Below are 25,918 nucleotides of genomic sequence, written 5' to 3'. Positions count from 1 at the left end.
TTCACAGTCCAGCAATTTATCTTCATCCATGCCGAAAGTGGCTACTACATCTCCACAGTGCAAAACAAGTGATGCACACCTCTTCCTCATTAACCGGCATCAACAGCGGAGGTTATGCTTGCACATTCCAACTTGCCTGGCATGGATGTCATGCAGTAAGCCATAAAGATACATGAGAAGAGACTTTGCAGATAACAGAAAGAAACCCCAGACAATCTACACGACACTAGAAAGCGTATTTTTTTTTTCTAATTAGCAGTGAGAAGTTGGAAAAAAGCCCTTCTACATAATAGAACAACTTTAAACTGCACACATTATTAGCTTTAAGAGAGCTATCCAGTGAGATTAAAAAGCAGCACTTTATTTTGAAGAAAGTGCTAAGGAGAGTTTTATAAAAACACATTATGAACTTCTCATTCTGGCCAGATTTCAAGGAACACAACACGTTTAACAGCTCTCCACATACGAATAATTGAAACTCCTTATGTTTGGTAATAGAATTTTAAATATCTAAGTTTCTTTTTATCTACCTTTAGTCACACAGAGATTAACAACTATTATCATATAATCTCATCTCAAATCAACATACGCTGCAAATAGCTTCTCGGCACAACCACGTGAAATTTGACAGCAACATTAATTCTTTGTTTTCTTTCTCTTTGTTAATATGGAGTCTTTTCTATAATCAGATCATGGCTTTTCAGGGAGAAAAAGTAGTCTGCTGATGTTTCATTAGATTCAAAGCTTTTTCAGATCTCACAGTATGTTAATAGGTGCATTACCGCTTCTCCATCTGTACTGGTCTATGTAACACGTGGCTAATGAATAGGAACACTACTATTGTACTTCAAAGTGCCTATTTGAGTAATTGTGTGATGAAACAAACTATGTAACCTCCTTGTTACAAGAAAGGAAAAAAGAACTGCTCTCAGTGAAAAAAAAAAAGTAATCTTGTAACAGCAAAACCTGAAGTATCTCATGTTTATAATATTGTTCTGTGTTTAAGACATGCTCTAATGCATAAATCATGTACATGACCCATTAAGAAATGGAAATAAGCAGCAGCTTATATTGACCCCCAAAAGTCTGCTGTTATGCACTTGATGCGGGTATGTAATAAGAGAAATAGCTGAACACTTCAGCAATTAATTTTTATCATGTAGCTCATGAACTAGTACTAAATTCCTGTCCTCCCGGCAGGACATTTTGCACCTTTAGTCCAGAAACACCATGTTCAAGGTCACTGTTGTGGTTTAACCTCGGCCATCAACTAAGCACCAGACAGTCGCACCCTCACTTTCCCCCCTCCACAGTGGGATGCAGGAAGAATTGGAAGGCTGAAACTGAGAAAGAAACTCATGGGTTGAGACAGAAACAGTTTAATAATTAAAAAAATATACATATTTTTAATAAGGAAAACAGAGGGAAAAATAACAAAGAGAGAGGAAAATAAAACCCGAGAAAGACAAACGATGCAAATGAAAACAACTGCTTACCACCAACTGACCGATGCCCAGCCAGTCCCCGAGCAGCAGGCCCTCACCAATCTCCCCGTGTTTTATTGCTGAGCACAATGACATCATGCGGTATGGAATATCCCTTTGGTCAGTTGGGGTCAGCTGTTCCAACTGTGTCCCCTCCCAGCTTTTCATGCACCCCCAGCCTACTCACTGGCGGGGTGGTGTGAGGAACAGAAAAGGCCTTGACTGTGTAAGCACTGCTCAGCAACAATGAAAACATCAGTGTCTTATCAACACTATTTCCAGCATAAATCCAAAACATAGCCCCATATGAGCTACTTTGTAGAAAATTAACTCTATTCCAGTCAAAACCAGTACACTTACTGACCAAACTCAACCTGTAACTTTCAAGAATTCCTAACTTCATCATATTTAAAGCTTACACTTTCCCACAATAAGGCAGTATACCAAAATTTTACCTCTTGGGTCTATCTATATGTTTGAAATATGAATCCCTAAAATACCTGAACTAGATGATCTTTACTCCCTTTTTATGAAGAAAGTGTGAACACATCATGTTTCTGTATTAAACCTGCCTATACATTGCACAAATAGTGCACTGGAGGTGGGCTTGAAAGACAGAAGAGTAACAATTTGAGGATAACTGATGCAGGACAGCTTACGTTATATTGGCCATATGATTCTTGAATGAGGTTAGTGCTACAATTCTGCACTCAGAGCAACTGTGAAATCGTATAATGGTGTGTTCTAGAAGGTTTCTGAAAAAGATGCCAGAAAATAGTGATTGCTTACGCCGGACAGCTATGGCCATTCAGTCCTAAGGTATCGAGGGTAAGACTTGACAGAATGACCACAACAACATGCCAAAAAATCACTTAAGCACTATCTTATGTGAAAAGTTCAAGCTTCTCTAGGATTAAGGCCTGGATTCTGGACATGGCACCACATCCTAAAACACTTCACGGTGTTTTACCTTCGTAAAGCAAAAGTCATTAAACCAGTCTTCAGTGAGATCACCACCCCTTTTGGCTACCCTCCCCTACAAACTCATTGCTACAGTAACTCGAAGATGCATCATCAGTCCAAAACAAGCAAATACACTAAGTTCAGTTTCTTTCCTCTGACTGATATATATCAGGAACATATTTCAGGTACAGGTCAAGATCCTTCTGCCTGGCAGATTCTCAAGGTCAACTGCTTAATAGCCTTGCTGATGGGAAAAGGGAAGAAGTCTTTTTCTAACCGCACAAGAGATGTCATCCTCTACACTTTGTAATGAATACAATTCACCAATTAATTAGGGCACTCAGGAGGCAACTTTTAAAGATCATGCTTCTGGGTAACCTTTTTTTTTTTAATCTTGCCTGTGACCTCCTTAACATTCTCTGCACTCTTTGGTAGTCCAGCTAACCTCATCATCATTAATAAAACTGTTTTTGCTGTGGCCACTAACTCAACAGCCTTTGACCTCCACTGTTCTAACTTCCCTTTTGTTTATAGATTCTAAAAACAAAAAAAATTCTGCACTGAACTGGTTTCTCTGTAGACTACAAGGATTTTGATTTTCTAACTTTCAGTGTTGGCAGCATTCAAGCAACACACTAACCCAGCAGAGTCCTTGAGCCTGTTTTAAACTCACCTGGTTTGCAACAATATTGCCAGTATGCTTTACTAGTTCATCACTTCGGGTAGAATTAAACCTTTGTTTGGTCTGACATCTCTGTACTTCTCTTTGACATGCTCTCTCTCTGGAAACTCAGTTTATGCTACTATCACTACAGTAGCTGACTGCAAGGAGTTTCAGTTGAGAAAGTGAAAAACAACAATCTTCATACGCATTTGCATCTTCTTATTTGCTCTTACCTATATTCGCGTTCCTGAAGTATTTCAACAGGATCCAGTCCTTGTGGCTTCTGGATGGGGCTGATGCGATTCTGCTTTTGCTGCAGCTGAACAATGGGTGAAGGCTGTCCAGGTGGTGGCTGTGGTACAGAAGGCCCAGGCATGGCAGCAGCAGGCTGGGCAGCAGTGGGGGCAGGAGAAGGCCTCCCACTGGGGGGTGGCGCGGGAAGCTTTTGCTGCGCACTGGAGACACTCATATCTGGGGCTTGGCCTGAATCACAAAAAGTACTTATTCATAACATGAAACACGGAACACAGGAAGAAAATCACGTTCAAAATTACCAGAAAAAGCATGCTAAGATAGACTACGCTTCATGTTTAAAGAAAAACAAATTAAAACGCAAGCGTACCACACATCACAGGAAGTGGTCCAAAGGAAAACAAAACACCTGAAGCTTTATGATGAATGCTATTTCTTTTCCCAATCCTGCTGATTTTTAATTCTAGCATTAGAAGAAGTAAAACAGCTGAAGAACTGATTTTCTGCAAGTGTAGGTAGGTCTGCTTTTAGAGCTCTATCAGAACTAGATAGCCACATTAAAATTTCTACAACTGCACTTAGAAGTACTTGTCATACATAAATAGCTTTTGTTTCATTATGATCTCCTATTAATTGTATTTAAGTGTTTCAAATACCAAGGGTCACAGATTTCAGTATGCCATTATGACAACAAGTCAACCCATGCCTTCAGGCGTTCACAAATTGTCAGTGACAACAGACATTGCGACAATAAAGATGTCAATTAGTTTCTGAGGAATCATAGTAATTTCATGCTAGGAATAACAACTCCAAAGTACACCTGCAATCTTGTAATCAACCTTAATTCAAACCCAACATCCTGCAATCTAGATAAAAGGATTCCTTCAGAGATCACCTTTCATTCTCATATCTGCATCAAACTCCAGAAAAGGAACTTAAGCACAAGCTGTAGATTCTGTATTTAGCAACACTGCATTTCAGCTTATGAAAAGTAAGGAAAGAAAGCAAGGCCACTGAAAGCCGCTGTGTAGCCTCAGTTTTCAGGGAATCATGCAAATCGAACCGTAAAACACGACACAAATGACTGTGTAATTAATGAAAAATAAGTTCAAAGAAATAACCACAATTTTTAAAAACACATCAAGTGAAACCTCCAGACAGACAGAGTAAGATCAGACAATTTTTTTCTTCTTAAAAAAACAGCATGAAAAAATACAAACAGTAAGCAGTTTATAGTTAAACAGGACAGACATATTACTATGACATACTGGATTATTTAGATAAAACTACTCATCTAGTAATTCTGTAAACCTGCCAGCATTTTGCAGTAGCAGCATTTGAGCTAGGAGGCACTGTGCCTGGTAAACTCATACACACAACCCCTCAAGAAACACTTCTCCCCTTCTTTATTATCCTACTCAAATTGTGCGTATTCGCTCGAGTAGTCCAAGAAAAGCAATTCTACATCTGATTACATACTAGTATTTCATTTTCTTTTTATGTTGGCTTAAGTAGCTGACTAATGACAGAGAACTTTTTATATCAACTATCATGAGTCATCATTGTCCCCAGATTCACCCACAAGCAAAAACATAGCATTACATTTCTATAGTATGAGAAGCTTATGTTATTTGCAAGCCTGCAATATTGTATTTATTTTTACATCTTAAACAAAGCCAAGACTTCGAACAATATATATTACTAGGAATTTCTAATTCTTTTCAGTACAATACTTCTTCCACTTTACTTCCAAAAAACAAAATCCGCCTGTAAACTCAAATCTGAATCATTTGGTTCAAAACCTGATTCCCACACAGAGGAAAAAAAGTTACGCTGTTCATTAGATCTCAAAGACTGGACTAAATTTTCAAAGCAATCTAAATTACAAAAAAAAAAAAAAAAAAGGCAGTGTAATTCTACCATGGTTTGAAAATTTTTGTCTACAGTAGCCAGGACGATAGTTGAAAGAGCAGGCAATTAAGTGTGCTCAGAACGTAACTTGTTAAGTAGATTTTACGGGTGTCCCTCAGGCAGCTTACCTATTTCATTCTGATTGTAAAAAGGTGCTTCATGTTCAGGCTGCCTAACAATTGCAGTAATTTCAGGTGGTCAAGTCACTCATGGACGAATAAACGGTTAGACTCAGTAAAAGTTACACTAATTTTCTGCATGCCTTTTTACCTTCTCTTTTTTTCTGTCCTGCATCTTTTCCACAAACTCTACCCACACTGTTTAACCATAACTCTGTACACGACATAAAATTAGTATTATACTCCACTATACCTTCAGTCCAAGTTTTAGGGGCAATGGCAGCTGTGTGTCCAGTCATCCCTGGAGTAGGCCCTGGTCCAGCTGTAGCACCACTCATTGTATGTAACCCAATACCTGTAATTTGACAGAGGAGTTAAACTTATTACAATACAAGGCATTTCCAAGTATACGAAAATCATTCTGATTTCTAGCATGCTAGTCTATTTAGGCAAGCAGTATTTTTCTTCATTAAATATGGATTTAAGTAGATTTTATTGTGAAAAAACACATGTAAGGAAGCATATTAAAATAGTGCCTCCTAAAAAAGTATCTTACTCAGGAGCAAAGCCATAGCCACCGAAAAGAAGTGACCAGTGAAATTATTAAAATCATTACTAAAAAGAAAATAGCATCATCCTAACCCTAAATTTCCAACGCAAACTCAGTAATGGAAGTACGATGGCATTTGATGTAACACAGTTTTCTTAGGACCAAAACATGCTCGCTTACTGCTCTGTAATATCTATTATCATTAGGAGTAAAAAATAAGGACATTTTCTTTTCCTTATGTCTTTCACTTGACAGCATACTATACCTGGTCTGTTTTACTTTCAACAACCTAAATAATCAGTCAACTCACTACAGACTTTTTTATCTACTTTTCAGCACAGTGACAGGAGATGGAAAATTCACTCTAAGAAAAACAGTAAAATCGTGATCAGTAAAGTATGATTAACATTCAAAAAATGTCAAGCATAATCGGGATGGACACAGTGAAACACATAGTGAAATCACTTTTATTTCAGTATTGACAATATCTATTAATAATAGATGTGTTTTATGCACTTGCCCAAGCTTAAACCCAAAGGCTGCTGTTTGCTTAAACGCCAGAATAGTTATAGCCCTGCACAGCACCCGTTTCTTAATTTTCCACAGACGGAACTTCAGGAATTACCTGTTCAATGACACAAGGCCTAGATTCACTTACCAGACTGTCTGTTGAAGGCACTGGGAGGCTGCTGCTGTTGAATGCCAGGCAGGGTCCTCTTGCCCTGAACAGCAAGCTGAAGGTTTTCTGGTAAAGGCTGACCTCTAGCTAACATTTTGTATGCTAGAATCTGAGCCCGCAGCTGATGCAGCTGTACAGGGCTGAAAGGAGAAGGACCTCTGTTAGACTGGTTCATAACTTGCGGGTCTCCTGGTATAATGGGTCCTGGCTGACTGGGAGTCATCTGAGGTGGAGTTGGACCTCCTCCAGACATTGGACTGGACACATGCTCTGGTGCTCCTAGTGGAGACGGGTGCGGAGACATATAACCTAGAACAGACAAGAGGATCACAAACTTACCTCTCTGCACACCCAAATCTAAATTCCATCAAATTTCTTTAACTGTACATAAAGTATAAAAAATGTCTGTCTCAAGTCAGAATAGCTGTAGTATTTTCTGCAAGAACAAAAGTGCAATCTAAAGTTCTCCGGGACATCAAGATAGCCTCATGAGCTATTCTTTGAGAAGAACTACGATTATATGTTCCAATAATTCCTAAAAATAACAACTACCCTCACATTTGGAGTAAGACAAACTAAAACATGAAATACGATACAGAAGCATCAGGATGTGGTACTGTTTCACAAGAATGTCAGACAAATATTTCATTGTGGAACACAAGCAGTGAAGTCTGCCTTTTTTACAGCTTAATATTATAGGTTTATTTTGAAGCACACACATCAAGAACCCCCATTCACTGATACATGCCCTCTTTGCCAAAACTTGCCAACATACAAAAATCAAAAAAGATGGTACTAAATTCCTATGCAATTGTTCTTCCAATTTATACAGATTAAAGGTTTGAGCCAGACAAAGAATGCTGAATACCTTTTAACATCTGGGTGCTCAAGAACTTGGAACATCAACTGCAAGCAGAAAAATCACCTTCTGAAGAAGCTGCTTGTATATTATGACAGCACTTGTGAACGCAGTGGTTTTAAATTTGAATTTTAATTGCACTTAATACATATTTCCTTGAGCTTCACCATGCGTCCATGAAAAGAGACAGCATAAATTTTTGGTAAGACTTCCAAGAATACGTAACATGTCAAGAGAAAAAATACAAAGACCAATTCTTCAGGTAATGCACAACAGACAGCTAGATTTTAAAGATGTCCACCAAGAGTGAAAAAAAAGTAATGATATCTACTCACTTCACTCTGGTATTGTGGATCACAAATAACGCTCTTACCAATTTGAAAAGCCTAAAAATACTTTAAGAACAAACTCAAGAAATCTTCTGGCTCAATTCTACACACGTAGCAAGCCATGGATCACTGAACTCCAAAGTTCATGCCACAGTTCGCGGTTCGGTGACACCAAATCTACTCTTCCTCCACTCTGCCTGACACTTTAAAGTGAAACTACATCAATTTCATCTATACATAGTCCAGATCTCAGAAGTAAGTAATTTTGCCCTCTCTTTAGCTTCACTGTTCTTATTTGCCCTTCAGTAAGGGCAACATAGGTAAAATCTCAAAGTAGTCTCAACTTTTCTGAGACAACAACAGCTCTAAGTCACCACAACTTATACAAATAGATAGATGAGAGTGCTAAAGAATTGAAAGTCCATCAATGCTGAGGTCTGGGGATGAAAATATTCTATAATAAAGTAAAGGTTGTAAATGTCTGAGATAAAGGATAAAGAAGAAAGGATTTCAGCTCTTCTAAAACAGGAAAATTAGGTAGCAGTACAGTAGGGAAAAAATGGGTTTGTGATGGGAAAAGACCAGATAAGACAAGACAGAAGCAGATCGAATTCAATCTTGCAACTAAAGAAGATGATGGCAGGAAAGGAAGAAGACTCTAGTGAGAATAAGACAAATTAAGCAGTTCAACAGAAAAATAGGAAAATGAGGTGAGGAGTTCAAGGAAGAAGACGCCTTAAAAAATTAAATTACTGCAGTTACTTCCTAGGTCAAAACAAAAATTGTTTCTACATCCATTGGTGGATAAAAGCTATGATAAATAACCGTTACGTTTACTTCACTTATTAGTCTTCTTCCACTAACTTACTTTTGCCTCAATTTTTAATTTTTTTTTTCTTTTTTAAGGAGGGAAGCTAAAATTCCCTCTTGCTGAGCACACTACTTCAAAAGAACCACTATGCCACAACAAAATCAAAATATACAACTGCTTTATTGTTTTATACTGTAAAATAGGGTTTATTGCAATGTTTATCCATTACTATTACATATCTAAATCTCAGAATTTACTTTAATTGGCATCTACTTCGAATTACATTGTTTTCAAAACTGCTTTTCAAAGAAAAGTTTCTTTCCCCCTCAAGTTATGTTGTCCAAGTTACGTATTCCTTAATCACTGAGAGATTTCAGACCTAGGATCTTGAAACTCATCTGGAGTACAAAAACGTAAAACTGTGGTGTAAGATACTGCGCGCTTGTTTTCAGTCCTGACAATTCCAGCTGCGAGCCTGTGACTATGTTTTGCAGAGGGGAGTTTTTAGAAGCAGGCATTTTTTTGAGCTTTCTAGGTATGTATTATCCACACTTTCTCTCTCCCTCAAAGCCCTATGCATTAGGATTCTTGGCAATAGGAAACCATGCTTGATGAGTCAGAACGAAAACAAAATTCCAATAAAATATCTCAGGAAAGAATAAAAGTCTTCCAAACTTCTTGTAAAGGCTCCAAAATGTGGCATTTACAGAACCTAAATTTTGTGATGCTATACAGAAATTTTCAAGTTTGAAAACTTTGAGATTTAGCAGTGTGACAATAACATAGTCACAAGCCTGCCCCAGAGTGAAGACTCTCTCTTACTTGGTTTTTACCTATCTTATTGCATATACTCTAATACAGCTGAGCGTGCACACAAGGGCTCTGAATAAGGACACAAGAAGATACATGAAGATTGAGTAACCAGCATGTCATAAAAGAAAAAGATCTGACACAGTCCGTAGGAATGTTTAATATACAGACAAAGAGAGACACCTTTTGAACTTTGCAAACATCCTTTCATGTGCTATGACGCACTTAAAATGCATTTTTCCATGGCACATATGAATTTCCACAATAAGTATTCAGCAGGTTTTTAAATACCTAGCTCATTAATTGTTACTTGCTGAACTCCCAAGTACCCCTTCCTCTAGATTTTCCACAGAAAATTTTGTTTTCTATTCTGCATAAACCATTCAGTTTAATCTAAGCTTCAGAATGGAAGATGGCAAAAGCACTGAACAGTGAGGTTGCAGAACACTCGCAACACAAAAGTTTTATGTGCTGGTGAAGTTGTGGCTGCCCCATCCCTGGAAGTGTTCAAGGCCAGGTTGGATGAGGCTTTGAGAAACCTGGTGTAGTGGAGGGTTTCCCTGCCCATGGCAAGGGGGTTGGAACTAGATGATCTTTGAGGTTCCTTCCAACCCTAATCATTCTATGATTCTATGTGAACGATGACAGATAACATTAATTCTGAAAAATATACAGAGTAGAAGACACCCAACACAAGGGAGGCCAAATAGCCCAACCCGTCATTTAAAAATGTGGGAACTACAATGCTTTATCAGGTTTCTCCAGGTGTTATCTAGGTGAGTTCTGAAAATCTCCAATGATGACAATTCTTAATCACTCTCACGGTGAATTTTATTTCCCTTAAGACCCATCCAAACTCCACTTACGCAACTTGTGAGCATTACTTCTTGTGCTTTTGCTATGCACCTCTGAGGAGAGCCTAGTTGTGTCCTCTCGATAAAACAGGTTGTAGAAGAGATTACATCAGAAATTCTCCAGTTTTCAGCAGTTAAAAAGCACTGCTTTCTTCACTGTAAGTATAATTAACAACACTCTTAATCCCACTTTGGTATCAACTTGTTCAACAGAAATATATCACAATACATCATGAACGATGTGTATTCTTTCAAGTATTGACAGTGGAAGAAATCCTAGTTCTTACACTTTACCAAACAAAAGTACTTCTGGAGGGCAGACTGTATAAAAAGTTTCTGCTCTAATTGCTTTTAGTTTCACTTTAGTTAACAGAAGCAAAGAACACTTTCCTCATCTGTTTTAAAGCTGAAGAACCACAGAGTTAAAGACAGAAAGATCTTTTTGCTCCACTTCTAATGCTATAATTAAACAGAGGAGAACAAATATGAATTCTAAACTCTGGTAACAAATATGAGACAGAAAGAGTCAAGGTTTTATTACTCCAAACAGTGTAATATTCAATAAAGGTCTTGACTCCTCACTAAAAATTAAGAAGGCTGAAATGATGAAAGTGTCTAAGGATTATATATGTCAAATTTTTCTGCTAAAACTGATAGCAAGGGTATATTTTTACTCAAAACATGGCTCTAAGAGAATTTTTTGATTGGGAAGATATAGATAGGATTGAAGAAATCTAGTTGTGTAACTCATTTATGTTAACTATCACTTCAACTATCAATTAAAGTTATTTTAAAAAAAAAAAACAAACAAACAAGGAATCAAGTACATGCCCGCAACACACAGTAAGAAAGCATAATGTCTTGGCACACAGTAGAAAATCCATTCATGTTGGATCGAGGCTACAAACTCTCTTAAGGTAAGCAAAATACAACATTTCCCTGTCACTAATGTGTCCAGAGTTAACTTCAGTTCTTGTGAAACTCTGAACAAAGAGAAAGAGAGGCCACCTGTGTGCAAGTCATTAAAACTAGGACTGTAGAAATAAACTGTTGAGAGGTCTTACACTGTCAGGCAGATGGATAAGGTGACTGACCTTTTCTCATCTTTAAAAGGCTGAAAAATATCACAAAAGGAAGTGCGGCTAATTTAAGAACAGTAGGGACAATGAACATTGTCTGTGAAGTAGCAGTAACCTGCTGAATTCTACAAGTTAAACTAAATTGGTGTCTCTTTATAAGAAGTTCAATAAACACCGCATTTATATATAAAAATATACACAGATCAAGTCCCAGAACCTTAAATCCCTGCAGCGCTTATGTTTCCACTTACAAGTAGCAAGCAAAGACACTCAAACTGTTCAAATTGGTCAGTATTTCACTGCTGTATCCCAGTAACATCATTTAATTTGTTCCAAATTCCAGGAAAACACCGAAATTGTTTGTTTCAGTCCATTTGTATCTTTTTATGAATTTAATAAAGAATATTTTATTTTATACAAACATTTGGCTCGTCTTTGCAATTTCTCTTCATTCCTCTTACAAAGTCAAATCTAAACACGATTTTCTTTTTCTAGATAACTGTTTAGCAGTTTAACAATTTACAGAAAAATTCACACTTCTAATACCAATACTGGGTTTTTCGGCACATTTCATTCACAGAGGCTGAAGGCTGTTTCTATCACTATTCAAATTCAGTTAAGTCTAGTAAGATTACTATCTAAACAGCTAAATACAAAGCTGGAGCAATGGATTTTTCCTTTCATTTAACCTATCAGCACTAAAAGAAAGGTATTAACACTAAACAGGGACATCATTGTGCATAAGTTCAAGAAAAGAAAAATTGATCACCAGAAATAGTCAGAAATGTTACCCTTTCTCCAGTTTGGCAGCAAGAGTGGAGAGGAGTAACTCTTGAGGAGAAAGATACCAATTCAGAATCTTTTCCCCCATAAATTAATGTCAGACTTCTGAAATCATCCTATTGCAATATGACTCCAATAAAAATGCGACAATCTGTCTGAGCTAGTAACAGATCTTTCTGCGTAACTAGCATCTCACTGAGCACCAAGAAAAAAAAAACCAAAAGCAACCAGAATCTAAATAATAAAGTGCATATCTTATTTTAGTAATTGTAGTTAGTTAAAAAAACCCACAAAAAATCTCAGAGCAGTAACTGCTATTCAAACAGTGAAAAGGCCCAATCTCCTGCTCAAACAGGGTCAGCTACAGCAAGGCTGCCCAGCCATATGCGCAGTCGGGTTTTGGTTATCTCCATGGAAGACACCTAGACAACCTCCCTGGACAACCTACTATACTGTTCAGCCATGCTTACAGTAGAAGCATGTTTTCTTATGTTCTCATGCAATTTCATGTGTTTCAGTTCGTGCCAACAGTCTGCTCCTCTGTCACTGATGATCACTCCAAAGAGTCTGGCTCCCTCTTGGTCACTCTGTCTCATCAGGTGTTTCCAAGCCTTCTCTTTTTCAGGCTATGCAGTTTCAGGTCACTCAGCCTCATCTTTTTTGAACCAAAAAAGATGGTTCAAACATTTGATGCTACCTTAAACATTTCTCAACATCCTTCTGAACTGTAGATACTAGAATGGAATACCATACTACAACACAGCCTGCAACGAATTCATTAGAAAAGGTGATGCGACTTCTCAACTAATGTGTCCTTGCTTCTGTATGCAGGTAGTACATTCCATCTCATGATTGCAAACACTTTGAATGGCAATACACATTTAGGTCTGTCGGAATAATCAAAACTCTTTCCACAGTCTTTCTGCTTTGTATGATACAGTCTCGTAACACCTACGCAGTAAACTACTTTGCTCCCAGATACACAATGCTGTCGGCTGTGTTAACATCCATGCTCGAGAAGTAGGCAAGTTCTACTGAGTATCTCGATCGGCCTTTGTAACCAGCTTGTTCGTTATTTACTGCTGAACATCTGTGCTCTCTGCAAATTCTACCAGTGCTGATTTTACGCTTTTTTCCAAATCACTGACAAATACATTGAGCAGCACTGAACACGATAGAGCCCTACAAGATTAACTAGAAAAATCCACAATTGGATGATCATCTTCTATTTACAGTTAGGTTTACAATCTGTTATTTAACTAGCTTAATATATTTAATATAAGTTATATTGATTTTACCTAGTTCTATCTTCCTCCTAAATCAGAATGACGTACAGTAACAAGCCGAGCACCTCTTATAACTCCATCAGGCAGACAAAGCTGCATTTATCATTACTACTACAGGCTTTAATGACACATAGAGAAACTCCATATATATGCCAGGATCCATTTTCCTGATGACTGTACTGTACCACACCTGTCTACACTTTAATAAATCCACTTAGCTTACGAGCCCCACAAAAACAATAGTAAATTTGCTTGACAAGACTGGCTATGTCATTCAGAGGGACCTTGACAAGCTCAAGAGGTGGGCCCCTGTGAACCTCATGAAGTTCAATAAGGCCAAGTGCAAGGTCCTGCACATGGGTTCGGGCAGTCCCAAGCACAAGTACACACTGAGTGAAAAATGGATTGAGAGCAGTCCTGAGGAGAAGGACTTGCAGGTGCAGGTTGATAAGAAGCTCAACACGAGCCGGTAATGTGAGCTGGCAGTCCAGAAAGCCAACTGTGTCCTGGGCTGCATCCAAAGAAGCATGGCCAGCAGGTCAAGCTCCAGAGGTGATTCTGCCCCTCTGCTTACTCTGCTTTCATGAGACATCACCTGAAGTACTGCGTTCACCTCTGGGGCCCCCAACAGAAGAAGGACATGGACCTGTTGGGGCAAGTCCAGAGGAGGGCCACAAAAATGATCAGAGGGCTGGAGCATCTCTCCTGTGAGGAAACGATGAGAGTTGGGGTTGTTCAGCCAGGAGAAGAGAAGACTCCAGGGACACCTCCTGGCAGCCTTCCATGACCTAAAGAGAGCCTCCAAGAAAGCTGGAGAGGAACTTTTTACAAGGGCATGGAGTGACAGAACCAGAGGTAATGAATTTAAACCGAAAGAGGGCATATTTAGATTAGATCTGAGGAAGAAATTGTTCACTGTGAGGGTGGTTAGGCACTGGAACAGGCTGCCAAGAGGTCATGGATGCCCCATCTCTGGAAGTGTTCAAGGCCAGGTTGGATGGGGCTTTGAGCAACCTGATATAATGGAAGGTGTCGCTACTCATTGCAGGGAGGTTGGACTAGATGACCTTTAGAAATCCCTTCCAACCCAAACTATACTATGATGCTACAATTCTATGATTTTTCCATGAAAGTATTCTCAATGGCCTGAACTATAGACAAGGTCACATGGAATTAAAAGATATACAACGTTCTTTGATTTTACCTAGAACCAGTGCTAGACTAAACAACATTTAACTGACACATGGCCGTTCTGTTTATGCTTTCAAACTAATGGCCGAAGTTTAGGGTCATCCATTCCCTGGGGTTTTGAACTTCTTCACCTACTTTCCACCAACCATCCAAAAACAGTAACATTAATTGGTGCATATATTTATCTACTTCAACTTGAGGCCTACAAACAATAAGCCACGAAAAAAATAGACCTAGAACTAATGAGGTGCAATTTCTGTTTCGCTTACATGTTGTCAAAAATTGCACACAACTGCAACATATGCTTAACTATCAGACATCCTAGAATCCACAAGGAAGTGAACCTTACAGTAAGTCTTGGTTTCTAACAATGTACCAAACGCAAATGAAGATTTTATCAGGATTAGAAGATTACCATACATCCTTCCATGGATCCTCAAAGAACTCATACCGTCCTCTCACCATGAATGTGGGCATGGGTAAGCTCACTCTCTCTTACCATATTGCCTGTTTCCACAAAACTTCTAGAAACACAACTGTCTTACAAGACTCTAATCCCATGGTAAATAAGACTGAAAGTATCCAATAGATTGAAAGGCTTTTAAGAAATGTGGTTTTCTACCTTGGATATGTATACAAACGGAGAGAAAGTACAAGGTTAGCAGATGGGACTTTACCCAACACGTATCAGAATAGCTTCAAATGCCATCACTTTTTGTGAAAAGATAATTGTGTAAGAAGAAAAAAAGGAGACATAGAGGCAAAGAAAGCTAAAACACTCCTTGATAATGTCAAGTACAGTATTTAAAATACTAGAATGCATGGGAGTTGTTTTTTAACCATTTCTTTAAAAAGCCTGCTTACATTGTAAGTCCAGTATTTTCTGTTTACGTTGCAACAGTTGCTGACATACACCAAAAAGAGAGCAGTGATCTGTAGTCTTTAGTCTGAAACACCTGCTACCAATACAGTCATTATTTTGCAGAGCAACACAACCTGGAAGTCTGATTTCAGCCAGCACAGGAAAGAAGAACACAACTCAGAGCTACTTCTATTTGAAGCCTTCGCAACTTATGCTCTTGTATTTTGAGCATGTTGTGTTTGAATTGGATCCATCTTCATCTTCAGATGTTCATTTTAAGAAACAAGTTCATTACAAGCAAAAGAGTGTCTCTGAATGCAAAGTCAGGCAAAATTTTGCTCTCAGATGATCACGCTTGCATCTCATTGAAATTATTGGAAAAGTTTTAACTGATGGATAATTTTTTCCTGCAAAGTCAGTTCTATTTCACTTAACTGCTAATGAAAGGTGTAAAGGAAAAACAGTACTTTCTAATGTTTAAGATCCCACTCAGGGATTCAGCTGATGAATTACAGACTAGTGTTTCAGTCACAACCCACTGAAAAGTCACAAGGCAGTTCAGGCTGAGTCACTTTGCTGATCTATACCTGTTTCTCCTTCCAGCATTTCTCTTATCCTACATAATAAGCACACAAATACATCAAATATGGACCATCCCTTAATAGATTTGTACAGACCTACTAAGATTTGTACCGACTTGTCAAACTAAGAACCTAATTTCAGTTGAGATTCTTCAGGTGTTGCTGTAATATAATTAATTATGCAACATACAAAGCCTTCTCTGCTGAACTAATTGATACTAACAGGTGTTACCAGTTAAATCTCCAACATACTGAGATGCTTATAGGATGCATGTCGTCTTATGTTGCAAACTAAAGGACAAAAAGAAGGCATGCAGCAATGTGGCAGAAAGTGTTTCTATTGTCTGGCATAAAAAATTTTCAAAAGAACTTTGATCAGCCCTTGACCAAACATTATAGATATTTCTCCAGGTTTGCTTGGGTGCTACTCTCTTACCATTAAGGTAAGATTACCAACACAGGATTACAATAAATCATATTCTAATGCATTTACATTAGCCATCTAAGATAGGAAAGAACTAGGTGAGGTTTTTTTTAGAGATGTGAACTGAAATTGGACTTAGTCCAATTACCTGCCCCAACCACAGACTTGAACCTTAGCTTTTTTGCAATACATGACTGACGGACACTCCAGAAAGCAAGGGGATTTAGTTATTCACCTTGTCCTGTGATACCAGTTCAGTCTTTCCAAACAAAGCTGGAAGGAAATAACTGAAAATCTGTTACATGGAACTACTGACTTTGTGGAACAAAGGGGCCCCAGAATCATACAGCATGCACAGCATGTATAAACCTTGGCTATGCTGGTCCATTGGACTCTGAGGTGGGGCCATTCCAGGGTGAGGAGGTCGCATACTCTTCATGGAGCCACAATGAACGTCTTCAACCATTCCTTTTTCATGCAAGCCATCAATAGACTGTGAAAACAAAATAAGTATTTATATAGACATGGTATATAAATCCACTGTAAAAATCTAAAGGACTTTAACTCAAAAATCTAAACAAATACATAAAGAGTACAAACTTCCCTTAGCAGTCATTCAAAGTAAATATGACGGAAACCTTTACCCCTGGCATCAGACATTTGGGGAAGCACAGAGCATCATTAGATTGTCCCCTCTGTTTCCTTTTTGCATTTGGACTGTTTTTTTTCGTTTTTGTTTTTGACCCCTCCTTATAACCATTTGGCAATGCCAGGGAGGGAAACTGTCCAAATACAAACACATGAACTGTACTGGCCTCATATTACAAAGCAGTGTAACACACACCAACTTATGAAAGTACAGCCTGTGGCTTGGCTCAAGTTATTTTTAGCCCAAACTTTGCCCTTTCAGTCACTGCTCTACTGAAACATCCCAAACACTGTTTCTCTTCAAAAACAAAGATGACATTGCAGGAGGCAACCTCTTCTTTGCAGGCAAAACCAGGGATCGGCAGCCAGGAAGGGAAGACATAGTTCTACTCAAATACTTGTGCTCCCCACAGTTCCTGTCACCTCATTCACTCCTCAAAAACTATCGTTCCCATGGTACTTGAAATGCAAAACAGGACCAAATGCCTTCTTCAGAGAGTGAAGAGAAGACAGCTTGGGATCAGAAAAACACAGTGAAGGCATGCAGGGCACTGGAAAAGGCTCCATAATAAAAACTGAACGACTCAAAGTGAAAACAGGTGAAAAATAACATCAGAAAGAAGATGTTTTCAGAAAACTAAAAAGTTTTACCTGAAAGCAAAAATTACATCAAGTCCCTAACTAAGGAAGCAATTATGCTCATTAATTTCTAACTTAGAGCTCTGCAAGGCTTTGTATTAGGCAGGAACAGGCTGGCATCACTTATCTTCTCTCTACAGAAATAAGAAGCTCTGCCCCTCTCCGTAACACAGGCATGCATGCACAATAAATGCTGTTCTTGCAAATCCTACCGTGAATGGAGATGTTGCAGTCTGTGTTATCTAAATTCATACCTACTTATTGAGAATTATTTTTAAAAAGAGAGTTAAGAAAACTTACTCCAGTGGAAAACACAGGCAGTGAACAAAAAGAGCATGCAAGAAGCTGCACCAAGTCACACAAAAAAGGACTCTGTCAGATTTCTTCTTTCTGAGCAATTCATTGCACATGAATAATTTAAGCAGAACTCAACATAGGTCATCCTTTGTAGAAAGGAAAAATAGATGCTAAATTTTAATTTGTAAACCCTTCACACAAATTTTCCATTGCAATGATCAGATTTGATTGAAAGTGTCTTTAAACACATGTTGGGTTGTGTTTTTTTTTGTTTATCAGCAGTTTTGAAGGATTTCATGATCATTTTTCCTTATTAGAAACTATCAGTTAAAAGGAGAAAAGTTAGAGAAAAGAAGAAGTAAAATGAATTTGTTTATGGCTCATCAAATCGTTTAGTTGTCATGACAGTATAAAAAAATTCGTGAAAAGAAATTGTATCAGAAAAATACCTGTTACTCTAGAAGATATTTTTGATTACAAGAACTTGGGATATGAAGTAGAAATATAGAGATAGATGACTAACACTTTAAAAATAGTTCCACTGTGCTGACCAAGTAAATCCCAATGCCCTTTCCCGAGGCATGAAGATCCCTCCCTCTGTTCGCCCGTACTAACAAAGACAACCAAAGTGGAAAAGAACGCTCAGTTCACATTCTGCCTGCAAGAGACGAATACTACAGAAACCAAAACACCCGTAAAGCTGGATCCATTCCTATTTTATCATGGTATGGGTCAAGGACTAAACCTTTAGGGCCACCAAGAGAAGGAGGAGGAGTCTGTGCAGGAAACTGGATCTGTTTTCCTGAACAGAGGACACATCTGTGGTGTGACTGCAGGGATGGGTGTCATTGCACTAATGGGTTGCAACCACAAAACCTCTGTGAATGCAGGCAGCTCTGGCGGGACAAAGATGGGACACAGCACGCATACCCCGGGCATCAGAAGCACCAGCATACAGAATATAGGGAAAGGAGCTGGCATTAACAAAGATGCAGTGTACAGGAAAACAAATATGTGGCCTTTCAAAAACAGAATTTTTAAAAAAATCAAACAGGAACAGATAGGTAAAGATGTGATCACACAAGAAAACATCAATCAAAGGAATGCACCTGTGGAAAGAATTGATCAAAAGAACAGGTTTTTGTAAGATAAGTATTTCAAAAAAAAACCAACACAAAACGTGTATCAAATCAAAACGCTTCAAGTTTAATGGAAGGAAGCCTAAATATAGCAAGAAAGGAGTCTGTTTCTGTGTGTTTGCATAAACTATGCTGTGAAAAAAATGAATGTGAAATTCATTAGAAATTGATTAGCAAAGGTAGAACTCATTAATCAGTTTTTTACTAGCAAAGCTACAAAAAAAGAAGATGGCATACACTTCTTTGAAGACAAAATTCATTTTAATGATCACAGTATTGCTGATTTATGCAAAGAGACTTGTTATTTCCAAGAATATTTTTCATCTAAATTCACCTCTACTGTCTACAGAAAAACTCTGTAAAATACGGGAGACAATTCAACAGAGGACTACAAGAACTGAAATATAGTTATTTTTTGCAACTTCTTTGAATCACTGTGTAGTTACAGAGTTAGATGATAACTTTAAATCTATATAACAAGTTAAAAATTACAGAAAGGATCTCACACACAATAAAATTTCCGTCAATTCTTCAGTCCTGTATAAATTCTACAATGACATTGTTGGCATGAGAAATGTAATCTATACTACCAATAAGGCACTAGTAAATTAGGGTATTTTTTTTTATTTATTCTTTTAATATGACAGAAAAGAAGGGAAACAGGAAGTTGAGACATATTCAACTTTGAATTCAACATTACTGTTTTCATTGGTCCCAGTAAGGAAGAAGCAGCACAGAACTGGCCAGATACATAAACAGTGCCTCCAGAAAACATAATGAGGGATGAGCTTCAACTGCATGCAAGCCCACACTTACAGACTTGGCAGACTTACAGACTTTACATAATGCCTAAGACATAAGGAACATTTTGCCTACACTGCTTTTACTCTGGATTTAGTAACTACGGTCTTTTCACAGACAGCATTGCATCATAGTTTGACCTATTTCCAGGTAAACTGTCAGATTATGGTGTCTTTTTTTGTTTCCTTTCCCCTCCTTAAACAAACAAACAAACAAAACACTGCCCTTGAAATCAGAGAGTAAGATCAAGTATCAAACTAGATTTCTTCTAGACCAATGCATCCTTTATACCAACAAAAATCTCACTGACCAAACAGCAAAGTGTTGTCACATGACTGCACAGCATAACTGATGGACAACCAGACTGACTGTGGTTGTCCTTGAAGAGGGACTTAGTCAACAATTCTGTTAATCTCTTATAACTAAAACACCATTTTACACAAGATCTCTGCTGATTCTACAAGGTTGACAACAACCTTTCTTTTTTCACACATACAATAACAATAATGCACGGAACATGCCTGCTGAACAAAAAAGGTGTTACTTCCAGGACCGTGACAGAATTTTAACATTCTCAGAATATCTGATGTGCACAAACCTATTAGCCAACAATACTTGAAATAGGAAACCATGTGCCTTCTGTTTTAATGGAACATCTGAGTGAACAAATAATATATTTAATAAAAAATACCATTTCTGCAGCAAAATATTTTTTCTGTCATTCTCTTTTTCTCTCACTCACTGAAACCAGCCATGTTGCCTATGACATAGTCATAATTTTTCCAGAACCAATAATAATTTACAGTACACCCCATTACGAATTCACAAAAGTGATTATGCACCAGGTTATGATTAAATGGAAGAGAACATAAACGAAGAGCTCACAGTGCTCTTCCCACCCCTCAAGTGAGAACCACACAAATTAAATAAATACACTGTTTTCACAACCAAGAGTTAAGCAGTTAAAATCATGTGGCCAGCTGGTGCATAAGAGCATACAGAAAGCTCTATCAGTTCAGATTAAAGCCACCTAACTGTACGTTCTGCCTCCAGAGGAGCTGGTATGCAGATACTGAGGAAAAGTAAGATTAGGGCAATGATGTAACAATGCTTTCCTTTAATATCTTCCCAATTTCCAAGTATTTACATCTGAAAAGATTCTCTAATGCTGTTATAGTTTGTCCATTTAGCAGTCCCCCCACCAAACACACTTCTAAGTATTGCTCCTTAAATGTAGCTGTCTTCCGTGAAAGATATACTTCAGCAACATTTGGAACTCTAAGTACTTCCCTAGCAATTTGATCGATACTCTAAAGATTACTTAAGAAAGTAGCAGGAAAGACAGTTAATTTATGGTTTCTGTCAAAACTGTGTTATGTAAATCAATAGTAAATTTTCCCGTGGAAGGGTTTTCTGGTTACTAAGTGAATATAGAGTCTTTAATTTCATATTAACTGTTGTTAAGTAAACACACTTTAGGAATTATGATCTATAAATATCCATTTGTAACAATCAGTATTTTCTTTATTGTTGGATACTTTGGATTTTTTTTTTAATTTTTTATGCATTATATCATTCTTTGCAAGCTAGTCAAACATCTAACATACAATGAAGCTATTTCTCAACTTAGTTTGTGAATTTTAAAAGTAAGAACCACATCCATTGTACACGAGGGATGTGTACCCCACAAGCAATTGCGTAACTGGGACACTTTTTGTGCAATCTCACACTCCCACTGCATTTCATTAGGAAAAAAAAAAGTGCTACGTTACATTATGAGTTGAAAGATCAACTGCTTTACATAGCACTGAGCAGAAAGAAAGCGATTAGTTCATCAAACTGCAGGTGACTGACCAGTTTTTTAATTACATGGAACAACACTCAAGTAGTATCTGTGAAATAGTCTAGAGGCACCCTTCCACAGCACTTCTTAAACAGAATCTTCCCTCAGTTGTCACAGTACATTACCCGGGACTTCAGGAGAGCATACTTTGGCCTGTTCATGGATCTGCTTCAAGAGCACTATGAGATAAAACCCTGGAGGGAAGAGGAGCCCAAGAAAGCAGGTTAATATTCAAGATCACCTGCAAGCTCAGGAGCGATGCATCCCAACAAAGAGGAAGTCAGGCAGGAAGATCAGGACGCCTGCATGGATGAACAGGCAGTGTCTGGACCAACTCAAACATGTACCACACGACATCCTTGTCTCTAAATTGGGGAGACATGGATTTGATGGATGGACCATTCAGTGGATAAGAAACTGGCTGGATGGTCGCACTCAAAGAGTTGTGGTCAATGACTTGATGTTCAACTGGAGACCAGTGACGAGTGGCATTCCTCAGGGGTCAGTACTGGGGCCGATGCTGTTTAACATCTTTGTCGACGACACAGACAGAGAGATCAAGTGCATCATCAGCAAGTTTGCTGAAGAGATCAAACTGTGTGGTGTGGTCAACATGCTGGAGGGAAGGGATGCCATCCAGAGGGACTTTGACAGGCTGGAGAGGTGGACCTGTGAGAAGCTCATGAAGTTCAACAAGGCCAAGTGCAAGGTCCTGCACATGGGTTCGGGCAGTCCCAAGCACAAGTACACACTGAGTGGAAAATGGATTGAGAGCAGTCCTGAGGAGAAGGATTTGCGAGTGCTGGCTGATGAGAAGGTCAACATAAGCCGGCAATGTGCGCTGGCAGTCCAGAAAGCCAACTGTGTCCTGGGCTGCATCCAAAGAAGCATGGCCAGCAGGTCAAGCTCCAGAGGTGATTCTCCTCCTCTGCTCTCATGAGACCTCACCTGGAGTACAACGTTCAGCTCTGGGGCCCCCAACAGAAGAAGGACATGGACCTGTTGGGGCAAGTCCAGAGGAGGGCCACAAAAACGATCAGAGGGCTGGAGCACCTCTCCTGTGAGGAAATGATGAGAGAGTTGGGGTTGTTCAGCCAGGAGAAGAGAAGGCTTCAGGGACACCTCCTGGCAGCCTTCCACGACCTAAAGAGGGCCTCCAAGAAAGCTGGAGAGGGAATTTTTACAAGGGCATGGAGTGACAGAACCAGGGGTAATGGACTTAAACTGAAAGAGGGTATATTTAGATTAGATCTGAGGAAGAAATTGTTCACTGTGAGGGTGGTTAGGCACTGGAACAGGCTGCCAAAAGAAGTCGTGGATGCCCCATCTCTGGAAGTGCTCAAGGCCAGGTTGGATGGGATGTTGGGCAACGTCACCTAGGGGAAGGTGTCCCTGCCCATGGCAGGCATGTTGGAACTAAATCATCTTTAAGGTCTCTTCCAACTTAAACCATTCCATGATTCCATGATTTCTGGGGTTCCACAGGAAAACAGACCAGAAAACCCATCTAGACTGAAAAATTAACCAAGAAATTTTTTTTTGCCACCTAGATCAGTTCAACAGATCAATTTTCTAGCTTAGCCATACACACACAAAGTCATGCTGGAGCTTGTGAAGTGGCAACGAAGAGGACTGCAAGGTTGTTGCTACTAAAAAAAGACTTGTGAAATTACAGCCTTTGTTCCATTATTAGAATTAAGGTACAGAAAAGTAATTTTACTATAACTATACTGACTGGTCATCTCTGAATTAGCTATCCAGACTCTTCACATCCATGTGCATTTTTCAAAACATTTCATTGCCACCTCAGTGGGAGAATTTCTACTCTGGCTCACAGGACTTCTGAGATGCTTCTCAAGTCACTGAAACACTTGTGGGACGACATTTGTTGGTTTGTTTCTAATGGTAACATAGCATTAAATATCCGAAGAACACACAAGGTGAAACAGGATATAGCAGTTAAAAACATAATGTATAGAGCATTAAACCATTCTAATGGAAAATTCCTGGTGTGGCCCGCTTTTTCTGCAAGTACAGAATCTCTTACAAACACAAAGAAACGAGAGAACTGAAGAATGTAAAAACCCTGGCTGTCTGTGATGTTTGGGCATTCAGCAGAGTACAGGAAGCTTGGTCTGTAACCGACTGCACAAACAAGGAAATGCCAATTGCAAATTGTCTAATCTGGCTAATAGCTTAATTACATCTTTCAAGATTCAATGCAAAAGTTTTGGTTACTGAACATAGTGACATCTCAGAAATCACAACAGTTCAGCACAAACAGGCAGCATGGCCTCCTTCACTTCAGCTGTCTTTATGCTATTAGAAAACTTAATGATACAGTTCTTCACGCAAAAGATGGTAGTGTTCTGTGCCTACTGAATGGACATTGTTTCAACTGTTTTAATGAATGAAACTGATTGGTATGTGCAAATGGCAACATGAAGAAGTTGCCAATTCATGAGGAAAACTAAAATATGTTTATATTACTTTAAAAATAAATTTCAATTGTGAATTTATTTCTTCTTCTATGTGCATATAACAATTCCAAGTGGAATCCACAATAGTTACCAAAAGGTTTTCAATGTCTTGGCTCTGTAAGCTGCTACTGCATATTTCTGAGACTAGAACATCAGTGAAACTGAAATTATCCTAAGTTCTAAATCTCTGGTACGTAACCAAATAAAAATTACAATACATAAAGAGACTGTTCACACAAAGGTAATTCCACACAAGTAAATATTACCTCAAAGCAAAAGACATTAATGGTAGTCAAAGCACACATGTTATTTTAAGAGTATGACAACAACCACTGAAGTCAAATTATTCATATGTGCTACACTACATAGTTTTAAATTCCTTATTAAGATGAAGCCTTTATAAAATAACTTGGAAACCAGGTTTTTCATCAACATGGAAGAGTAAAAAAATCTGTAAGGACAAGCCCTTTAAGAGTTAAAAATATTAACTTAAAAAAATAAATTCACGCAAAACTAAAAACAACCTCAGAAAAACGCAAGACATGTCTAAACAGACAAGAAGGAAAAAAAAGAAAAAAAAAAGGTGGTTAGAATGGTCTATCATAAGGTTTTTGCACTATAATTCTTTTTTTTCCCCTAGAAATGTCAATCTTACTGAAAAGTACAGTTTACAAATGAAGATTTGCAAACTACTAACTCTATAGTTCAAAGTAGTCTGCTAAGAACAAGGAAACTGTCGTTAATCAGATATATGCAGTATCTTCAGTAATAAGAAGTATGAGTGTAGCTGCAGTTTTCCAGGTGATACACGGCATGTAATAGTAGTTATGCAGGTCTAAATGTAGTGTAAATAGTTTTTTAATCAGTGGAGAGAACTCTACCGAAAAAAGGTTCATTTGTAGTACACTATTACCTTATGCATTTGGTGCATGCCTTCCTGTGGATAATCAGTAGGCCCCATTGTCGGCATTGGATGTGGGACACTGGGCGGACCAGGACTTGGCCCCATCATGCTGTGAACTGAGCCAGGAGATGGCCCTGGTCCTGGGCTAGGTCCTAGAATCGGTCCAGGTGAAGGTCCTGGTCCAGGGGAAGGACCAGGATGAGGCATGGCGCCAGGGTCTGTAGGCGTGGACATCTATTTTCTGTCTCCTTTTCAATTAGTAGAATAGCTCTAGTAACAAAAACAAAACAAAACAAAAAGAAAAACAGAATTTCTATGTGACATTAGGGGCATTGAAAGAAATGTAATAAAATCTACTAACAATCATTACACACACACACATACACATGCAAGCTGTCATCAGCAGAATATGCTTAAATGATCCTTAATGTTGCACGTTAGTTTCACCATAGTTCTAAAAGCCCACTAGAAAGATAATGAGCTTGACAGTTCAGTCGATTTCTGGATGTTTATGTTACTCACAGAACAAAACAATTGGTACACTATGAGAAACATCTACCAGATACAATGGTACAATGGTTAACTGACTTGCCATCATCAGACGCATCAGGTGTGGTCAAGCACAGCACTACTAAAGGCAGGGAAGATAGCTGGGCACCTCTGAAACATGTGTGCG

The 25,918-nt window shown here is 38.5% G+C and overlaps 1 protein-coding gene across 3 annotated transcripts in view; it reads right to left on the bottom strand.

Annotated features, from left to right (window-relative positions):
* Positions 1-25,918, bottom strand: part of SMARCA2 (SWI/SNF related BAF chromatin remodeling complex subunit ATPase 2) — a 126,578-nt gene that overhangs the window by 89,543 nt on the left and 11,117 nt on the right. For all 3 annotated transcript variants that reach the window (XM_086628695.1, XM_086628697.1, XM_086628696.1), the window contains exons 2-6: positions 25,252-25,512; positions 16,861-16,984; positions 6,602-6,931; positions 5,647-5,748; positions 3,345-3,594 (exon numbers count right to left, since the gene is read on the bottom strand). In XM_086628695.1, the coding sequence (XP_086484821.1) occupies positions 3,345-3,594; positions 5,647-5,748; positions 6,602-6,931; positions 16,861-16,984; positions 25,252-25,476 (1,031 nt within the window). In that variant the 5' untranslated portion in view covers positions 25,477-25,512. The remainder of the gene's footprint in view (positions 1-3,344; positions 3,595-5,646; positions 5,749-6,601; positions 6,932-16,860; positions 16,985-25,251; positions 25,513-25,918) is intronic.

This window comes from Tauraco erythrolophus, chromosome Z (genome assembly GCF_009769465.1).
Source record: "Tauraco erythrolophus isolate bTauEry1 chromosome Z, bTauEry1.pri, whole genome shotgun sequence".
NCBI lineage: Eukaryota > Metazoa > Chordata > Aves > Musophagiformes > Musophagidae > Tauraco > Tauraco erythrolophus.
The sequence above is the reverse complement of the archived record's forward strand: the minus strand, read 5'-3'. Positions and strand labels throughout refer to the sequence as shown.